The sequence below is a fragment of the Salvelinus sp. IW2-2015 genome, unplaced genomic scaffold (genome assembly GCF_002910315.2).
Source record: "Salvelinus sp. IW2-2015 unplaced genomic scaffold, ASM291031v2 Un_scaffold1981, whole genome shotgun sequence".
Taxonomy (NCBI): Eukaryota; Metazoa; Chordata; class Actinopteri; order Salmoniformes; family Salmonidae; genus Salvelinus; species Salvelinus sp. IW2-2015.
The window spans coordinates 50,144-59,866 of NW_019943332.1; the positions used below are offsets into that span (position 1 = coordinate 50,144).

General features: G+C 41.2%; 1 protein-coding gene and 1 long non-coding RNA gene across 2 annotated transcripts in view; both read right to left on the reverse strand.

The window, feature by feature from the left end:
• Window positions 1–1,509: 1,509 nt before the first annotated feature.
• LOC139024887 (uncharacterized) overlaps window positions 1,510–9,723 on the reverse strand; it is a 94,139-nt gene continuing 85,925 nt past the window's right edge. Inside the window, exon 2 of the long non-coding RNA XR_011476266.1 lies at window positions 1,510–1,739. This is a non-coding gene — a long non-coding RNA (uncharacterized lncRNA). The remainder of the gene's footprint in view (window positions 1,740–9,723) is intronic.
• The window catches only part of LOC112072624 (zinc finger protein 180-like), a 79,423-nt gene continuing 73,298 nt past the window's right edge, over window positions 3,599–9,723 (reverse strand). The window contains exons 2-3 of the mRNA XM_070439862.1: window positions 5,638–6,086; window positions 3,599–5,584 (exon numbers count right to left, since the gene is read on the reverse strand). Of these exons, the coding sequence (XP_070295963.1) occupies window positions 5,039–5,584; window positions 5,638–6,086 (995 nt within the window). The 3' untranslated portion in view covers window positions 3,599–5,038. The remainder of the gene's footprint in view (window positions 5,585–5,637; window positions 6,087–9,723) is intronic.

Consider the following 9,723-nt stretch of genomic DNA (forward strand, 5'->3'; position numbering starts at 1 on the left):
AGCAGAGCTGTGGGAGATCACCTCAAGCCCCTGGTAGAGCCGGGGGTGGTGTTTACCACTCCACCACGCCTTCAGCAGGCTTGAAATGTGATACAGTTTTTCATAATAAGATGGACCAAGAAATGTGTTGCTTTTACACATGTTTGTTCATTGGTTTGGCAAAAGTCTGTTGATTGGTCAGTCATTGGGTTCATCTGTTCTACAATATGTTCAAATCAAATCAAGCTTTATTTATACAGCACATTTCAGACATGCATGCAACGCAATGGCATCACAGAAAAAAAATAAACAGAAATATTTAGTACACAACAAACATAAGAGGATAAAAAACAGAATACTAACTGAAAGACTAATGAACATTCTAAGGAAATTCCATTGATTAAAATATTAACAATTGGATGCAAAATCCAACATTGTTTATTGTTACGTTCCCCAGCAAGAAAACCAGAAATGTCCCTTAAATAGAAGAGGGTACGAACAAAGAGTCACTGACAACAACCACAACTAAACAGGTGGGGTTTTAGAATGGGTTCTGAAAGACACTATGGGGGTGTCCACTGAAAATTGACTGGTAACAACAACTGGGACCTAAAAGACACCCACCATGAGACCCACTAAATCTGCCCAAGAAGAGGCAAACAAATGAAAAACCCACAACAAACTTAAAGACAGGACGCAAACCAAAAAGCTGGAGCAACTAAAGGTGTTGACTCTCCACATCTATCAAGACAACTGGAGCACTGGGCCAGACACTCTTAAATTTAACCTGGACCAGCTCAGGTGAAACACCTTCCCACTAACGAGATGGACAAGCCAGCACAGGTGTAACACATACTGACTAACGAGGTGACACCAATCAGTGCGCCCAACGTGCTAACGAGTTATACGTGCTATACGTGATAAAGTCCAACCTCAAAACATAAATGTAACACTTTCCCCCTTAAGACAACAAATAGATCCTATATTTTTCCCCCACAAGCTTCTGGAACTCTCGTCTTCCTAAAACTCACTAAGTTCTAGAACTCTCGTCCCCTTGGAACAAAATAAAGTGATCCATGGCAAAGCAATGGCTAAACGCAAAACTTGCTGACTGCCCACCCTTGAGACAATCAGCAACCAACACCTGCAATATCCGTAGTAACTTTCCACCTCACTGCGGAGCTTCTCTCTCTTTTCAGGGTTCACTCGATAGGCATGTTGTTGGATCTTAGCCCAGTCCCCAATGTCATGCATTTGGGTTAGCACATCTGAGAATGAATCCTGATATTCTAAAAGAAGGGCAACAACGTCAATATAATTATATCTAAAAGCAGGGCAACAATGTCAATATAATTGTACCCAAAAATGGTCAGCTGGTTGCATAAATAATTATGATTACTAAATGTTACAAATTGTAAATATGAAAATCAAACCCAAACGTACACCCCTTTGTTAAAACATTTTTGGGGAAAAATATTTTATTTGATCTTTTATAAACTTTACCATAACTTAACCATTTTATTAACCTCCGTCGCCCAGCACTTTACATTTTTAGATAATAAAGCATTTTACATTTCCACTGCGTTAACAATGGAGGATTGGTTGATTTCCAGTTGAAGTTTTTAAGATGATTGATGAGAAAAGTATCGTCCAACCATCCGGTAACTTGTTTCATGCGCATCAAAGGTGAGGGTGAATTTCAGATGTTCACTGCTTGTATTGATGAAGGAGTGGAATCGATGAAGTTCCTCTGCTGTCCCCTGGAATAGAAGGAACACGTCATCAATGAAGACTTTTTCAGAGCCTGATGAGGTGCTAGAATAGATTGTTAGGGCTGACAAACACGTTCTTCTCAAACAACCCCATATACAGTTACGCATAATTAGATGCTAATTTTTTAAACTACAATGACCATAATGACATGAGCGCCTACTTGTCTTGTCTGTGTTTCTTTTACACATGCTATGTAAAAGAGACGGAAGAATGTGTAACATGGTCAATGCTATCTGGGATTCTTGGGACATCCCTACCCTAAACCCTAACCTTAACCCTTAACTTAACTATTTTAAATATCAACTTCAATGGGCTAGGGACGTCCCAAGGATGTCTCTACCTGAAAATATATGATCTAAGTGATTGATAGTTGGTATTCAGCAGTCATAAAGCCTTATTTACTTTAATGAACTACTAAAATTGTGATTTTGTCAGACAGCAGCTCTACACTTTATTGACTGACTGATCCATTCATCCTTCCATCCCTCCTCAGCCTTCCTCTCCTCTGAAGACCCAGTGAGGGTGGAGCTCAGTCAGAGAGCTGTTGAGGGACTGGTTAGGAAGAACACTTCTACAGCCAGAGAGGTGAGAGGTCACACATGGTTTAGATGGTAAATATGTATGTTCCCTTAGCGGTTCATCACGATAATTTCTCACCCCTTTTGGCTGTATGAAAGTTAATTTCCCCTCAGGCACACACATTTGTTCTTTGCTATTATGAAGGTCATTTGTGTAGAATGTACTTTTCCCCACTCATTCACCCCATCTCTTTAAATTGGTTATGCATATTCAGTGGCCTGGCTGCATCCAGACTGTCTCAAAGGCCCATCCTGGTAGATCTAAACCGAATGCAAAGTGATCAGATGACAGAAGTCACATTTAGGTGCCAGGTGTAACAGGCCATAGATGCTCCATTACTTTGAGTGTTTTATATAATATGACTAAATGTGTTTCTGTGTTGCAGGGGCAGTCAAGAAATGGAACGGCAAGGCCACAGAACATAAGCAGAGCTGTGGGAGACAACCTCAAGCCCCTGGTAGAGCCGGGGGTGGTGTTTACCACTACACCACGCCTTCAGCAGGCTGGAAAAGTGGGATTGATACTGTTTTTCATACTAAGATGGAGGGTCTGTTGATTGGTCAGTCATTGGGTTAATTTGTTGAAATCGAATCAAGCTTTATTTATACAGCACATTTCAGACATCGATGCAACACAATGGCTTCACAGGAGAAAATAAACAGAAATATTTAGTACACAAACAGACGACTAACAACTGAAAGACTAATGAACATTCTAAGGAAATGCCATTGATTAAAATATTAATAGGATGCAATATCCAACCCAAAATACAAGTTTGTTTTTTTAAGAGGGGCTCTGAAAGACACTAGTCCACTGAAAGTTGACTAGTAACAACCACTGGGACCTAAAAGACACCCACCATGAGACCCACTAAATCTGCCCAAGAAGAGGCAAACAAAAGAAAAACCCACACCAAACTTAAAGACAGGAAGCAAACCAAAAAGCTGGAGCAACTAAAGGTGTTGACTCTCCACATCTATCAAGACAACTGGAGCACTGGGCCAGACACTCTTAAATAGAACATGGACCAGCTCAGGTGAAACACCTTCCCACTAACGAGATGGACAAGCCAGCACAGGTGTAACACATACTGACTAAAGAGGTGACACCAATCAGTGCGCCCTACATGCTAACGAGCTAGACGTGCTAAAGTCCAACCTCAAAATATAAATGAAAAACCAAAGCCTGTAACACCTTCCCCCTTAAGACAACAAATAAATCCTATATTTTTGATGGACAAGTTCGCTCACCACCAACAGAAAACAACTTCCATTTCACATTATAATCAACTACAATGCTTCACCTTCACCAATATAAACATGGTGTCTACTGGCTGTCAACAATTAAAAACAAGAAAAAAGCACTTAGTACTAAATAATAAAACACACTAATTTTTTTCAAATTTTCCTTCTATAGAATCCTAAACTCCACTAGCTTCTAGAACTCTCGTCCACTTTTTATTTAACTGATGCAGGATTTGTAATAAATTTGATCATAGACGATTGATTATTATTCTGCGTCTATATATATATATATTATTATATATATTATTTCTTTACCTTTATTTAACTAGGCAAGTCAGCTAAGAACAAAATCTTATTTACAATGACGGCCTACCGGGGAACAGTGGGTTAACTGACTTGTTCGGGGGCAAAACGACATTTTTACCTTGTCAGCTCAGGGATTCGATCCAGCAACCTTTCGGTTACTGGCCCAACGCTCTAACCACTAGACTACCTGACAGTACATTGAAATTAAGTTGTTTTCAAGTAGTTTTTAAAAAAGACCTGAAAATACATATTTTCAACTATCACTTTCAACCACAACTGAAAGAATATTGGACGTCAGACAGTCTTCTTTTCAATGACATGTTGCTAGGTGAGATAGCCCCAATATCAAAACACAGTTTTAACTTGTCCAAATCAATAACCAATGTGCAGAAACAGTTTCTGATATATTGAAAACCTAAACATAAAATGGGCTATATACACAAACATCTGCCACAATAATCATATCACTTGTATTTTTAAAACAAGCACCTTATAAACTTTACAAGCACCAACAACGCTGTTGTTTTGACAAGTAGCAATAAATCACTGATATCAATTAGGGGGGGAAATCAGGTTGTATGTCCTGTTGAAACTAACACAACTAAAAAAAACACATAGAAATGGGAGATATCTTTCACCTCACTGGTTAGAGGACAACCTGCAGAAGACAGTCAGCTACATTTTGGAGTGATGCAATTAAATGTAGGGATCGCTGAACAAAGGAACACAACACTTATTTGTCATAACTCATCGATATCATGTTGAAATCAATTGTGCCGAGAGGAGGGAGATGAGGTTGCACGTCCTGTTAAAACTAACAGCTCAAAAAACACACAAAATTTGGGAATAACGTGTACATCACTGGTTAGAGGACAATTTTTGTTAAATCACAAAAATAGTACTCTTTCATTTCAGAGCCTGGTATTTTCCCAAGGCTAATATCCATATCACGCTGAAATCAATTGAATGGAGCAAATGTTTAGGGTTCTACATTGTGAAATTCCTTAAAATACTCCTTCTACAATGTTAAAACATTCTACATTGTGACATCATTAAAATACTCCTTCTACAATGTTAAAAACATTCTACATTGTGACATCATTAAAATACTCCTACAATGTTAAAACATTCTACATTGTGACATCATTTCATTGAATTCATGAAACAACTCCATGTATTTTCTGATGTTTAATCAGAGATCTTTTATCAAAGTATCTCTTGTCACACTGAACACAGCTATGAGGTTTCTCTCCTGTGTGTGTTCTCTTGTGTAGAGTCAGATGGCAAGATCGACCATAACTCTTCCCACATTGATCACAGCTGTAAGGTTTCTCTCCTGTGTGTATTCTCTGGTGTTGTGTCAGAGAGCCAGATCGACCAAAACTCTTCCCACATTGACCACAGCTATAAGGTTTCTCTCCTGTGTGTGTTCTCCGGTGTTTAGTCAGACAGCTAGATGTAGCAAAACTCTTCCCACATTGATAACAGCTATAAGATTTCTCTCCTGTGTGTATTCTCTGGTGTTGAGTCAGAGAGCCAGAATGACCAAAACTCTTCCCACAATGAACACAGCTATAAGGTTTATCTCCTGTGTGTGCTCTCTGGTGTTTAGTCAGACTGCTAGATGAGGTAAAAACTCTTCCCACATTGACACAGCTATAAGGTTTCTCTCCTGTGTGTGTTCTCTGGTGCACTGTCAGACACTAGATGGCAGAAAACTCTTCCCACATTGACCACAATAAAGGTTTCTCTCCTGTGTGTGTTCTCTTGTGTAGATCAGATAGCAAAATCGACCAAAACTCTTCCCACATTGCCCACAGCTATAAGGTTTATCTCCTGTGTGTGTTCTCTGGTGTAGAATCAGAGCTCTAGATGCAGCAAAACTCTTCCCACATTGATCACAGCTGTAAGGTTTATCTCCTGTGTGTGTTCTCTGGTGTTTAGTCAGACAGCTAGATGAGGTAAAACTCTTCCCACATTGCCCACAGCTATAAGGTTTCTCTCCTGTGTGGATTCTCTGATGAATTTTAATGCCTGATGAGGTGAATCTCTTCCCACAGTCAGAGCAGCAGTGAGTTCTCTTCCCTGTGGATCTCTGCAGGTGTTTATTGAGGTGTTCTGATCTGGAGGGACTCTTCTCTGCCTCGTCAGCATCGTGAGGTTGTTGAGGCTCCCCAGAGGATCCACGATAGTCCCGTATCTCTCCTGTGTGAACAACAAAGTCAGACAGATGATTAAAGGCCCACAACAGCGGTAATCAACTGTAAAAGGCGATGCCAACAGTGTAGCCATGATGTTGTACAACAATTGATGTCTGTAATGAATGTTACAATTATTTAACAATCGTCTTAAAATGAGCAAGAATAGTCATAGTTTGTCTTGCTTTCACATTAGTAGTAACATCAATGATTGAAGGCTAGAAATAAGTTATTCATGTTGTTGAAACCCTAAGCAGTGTGCCAGATGACTTTTGGTATCCAATATAGGCCCCTTTCTGTGTTTGCTAAAATTGCGGCACGAGGGCGATGCACATGCAATTTGATTGTAGAAACTCCTCCCTGCTAATGAGGAAACCGATAGTTATGGATGTACTATATCTGCCAGGAGCAAAAATGGTGAGCAAATATTTTAGTTTTTCACAATGTATTCTGAATGTGAATGGGGGGAAACTCAGGGGAGTAACCTCCATTTCCAGGTTGCTTATGAGAACATTTCACACTACTTTGGATTATAAGTGTAAGGCTTGTTTGAATGTCCTGCTTAATATAATGTTTGCTACAGTACAGTAGTAAAAATTATGTGTAATTATTGAAGAACCGCGTTAATGACAGTATCCATTTGGGTGTTGTCAATAAAGTTAAGACTTTTTGTATTTAACCAGGTAGGCCAGTTGAGAACAGGTTCTCATTTACAACTGCGACTTGGCCAAGATAAAGCAAAGCAGTGCGACAAAAACAACACAGAGTTACACGTGGGATAAACAAACGTACAGTCAATAACACAATAGAAAGTCTATATACAGTGTGTGCAAATGGAGTAAGGAGGTAAGGCAATAAATAGGCCATAGTAGCGAAGTAATTACAATTTAACACTGGAGTGATGGATGTGCAGATGATGTGCAAGTAGAAATACTGGTGTGCAAAAGAGAGAAAAAAAGTAAATAAAAAAATGGGGATGAGGTAGGCAGTTGGATGGGCTATTTACAGATGGGCTGTGTACAGCTGCAGCGATCGGTAAGCTGCTCAGATAGCTGATGCTTAAAGTTAGTGAGGGAGATATAAGTCTCCAACTTCACCAATTTTTGCATTTCGTTCCAGTCATTGGCAGCAGAGAACTGGAAGGAAAGGTGGCCAAAGTAGGTGTTGGCTTTGTGGATGACCAGTGAGATATACTTCCTGGAGCGCGTCCTATGGGTGGGTGTTGCTATGGTGACCAGTGATCTGAGTTAAGGCGGCCTAGCAAAGACTTATAGATGACCTGGAGCCAGTGGGTTTGGCGACGAATATGTAGCGAGGGCCAGCCAACGAGAGCAGTGGTATATGGGGCTTTAGTGACAAAACGGATGGCACTGTGATAGACTGCATCCAGTTTACTGAGTAGAGTATTGGAGGCTATTTTATAGATGACATCACCGAAGTCGAGGATTGGTAGGATGGTCAGTTTTATGAGGGTATATTTGGCAGCATAAGTGAAGGATGCTTTGTTGCGAAATAGGAAGCCGATTCTAGATTTAATTTTGGATGGGAGATGCTTAATGTGAGTCTGGAAGGAGAATTTACAGTCTAACCAGACACCTAGGTATTTGTAGTTGTCCACGTATTCTAAGTCAGAGCCATCCAGAGTAGTGATGCTGGACGGGCGAGCAGGTGCATGCAGTGATCGGTTGAATAGCATGTATTTAGTTTTACTTGCGTTTAAGAGCAGTTGGAGGCCACGGAAGGAGAGTTGTATGGCATTGAAGTTCGTCTGGAGGTAAATTAACAGTGTCCAAAGAGGGGCCAGAAGTATACAGAATGGTGTCGTCTGCGTTGATGTGTATCAGAGAATCACCAGCAGCAAGAGCAACATCATTGATGTATACAGAGAAGAGAGTCGGCCCGAGGATTGAACCCTATGGCACCCCCATAGAGACTGCCGGAGGTCCGGACAACAGGCCCTCTGATTTGACACACCCACCTGTAGCACACGCTCCAGCAGGTATATCTCTCTGGTCACCCCCAAAACCAATTCCTCCTTTGGCCGCCTCTCCTTCCAGTTCTCTGCCGAGCGCGGGGACTCAAAACCGTGCGCCATCCCCTTGTCAGCTCCTCTGGGAGGCGGTACACCAAATATGAACAGTCAAATTTTTGTACGAGTTGCGTGTCCTCCCTTACTGTACTGTACCTTGTAGGCATATCATAACTTAGCTTACATTATTAATTAGAATTTCTGTCGTTTTATGATAACCAACTTTCCATCTCCTTTACGATTCTGTGGTTGTATAAGGCTAGTTGTAATTTTATGTAGATACCTTGTCCTGTATGAAGATTAGAATATTAGGTATTATAGGTACAATTAAGTAGTACTGAGCGTTAAAGAATTAAAATAAATAGTCTTCTAGATTACTTGTTTCTATATTACTGCATGTCGGAACTAGAGCACAAGCCATTTCTGCTACACTCGCCATTAACATCTGCTAACCAGGGCGAAACTGTGCGACAACATTAAAAATTCGTACTTCTTATATGTTTTTTTCTTTATGTTTGTGGCGAGTTTTAGGTCTTTCCTTTACAACCCTGGGAGTTATAAAGCCCGGTCTGAAGGTGCGAAATGTGATAGAAGTCTCACTTTGCTTATCATTGTATAAAGAACACTCATCTGTCCACGTGTCAAAAAAAGAACCTCCACCTATCTGCTCACCTTATATTGTTTTCTTCAATCCTAAAACCCTACTGCTACCCAATTATGAACGGCCTAGGGGTGTCGAGGGCGAAATGAGGGGCTCGACTAGTGTATGTTGTGGGGTCTCCCCAGTGAGATGCTGATATCTAGTAAGCCAAAAGATATTGGCACATGGGCGGCCTTAGGCGTGAGGTATCAGCCCAGGTTCCACAATTAATGCCAAGCCCAATGTATGTATAATTGTGCCACCATGCCAACATAAGGTCGTTTCACCTATCAGTCACACATAGCCAGACAACAACGCGAGAGCGGAATGCTGGGCATCGGCGCCCAGCCATTAATGACTAGAGATAATCCGGTGGTTGGTGGTAAAATGTGGAGAGAGGGTGAAGAATTTTAGATGCTGAGCTGAACTGCTGAGAATATACGTGCGCACCCTAAGATCAGGGCATCATGATGCCCCTAGAAAATGCATAGGGGTGGGTGAAGAAGCACAGAGAGGCTACAAAATAATAAGAGTACTGCAACGAGGCTGAAAGCATACCAATCCCCAGTTGGTGGGGCACTTCCGTTCTACAGGCACGATATGAATAGTACTCACTTAGCAGCTCGGCCGTGCGAGGTGGTGATAATGGAGGAGACATGGTGCCAGTCCAGGAGAGCCTTAAGTACGTGCCCCTGTGTGGAAAGTAGTTAGTCCCATCTACATTGTGGATACAGAAGTGAGGGAGGAACCGGGTAGAATATAACGACTAATATGAGTGAGATGGCCCACGAGCCTGGATAGAGATAAGCGAGTAGTGTGGGGGATGCGCGGGGAAAGAAGGGTCCGTATCCGCTACGTGTGGCGCCAGACACAGGTCGCAGTAAGAATGAGAAATGGTCCAAGCGATACTAGACTCGCGTGGGTTTAATGTGATCGAACAGGACGTGCAATATATATTTTTGGTCTTTATCTTCG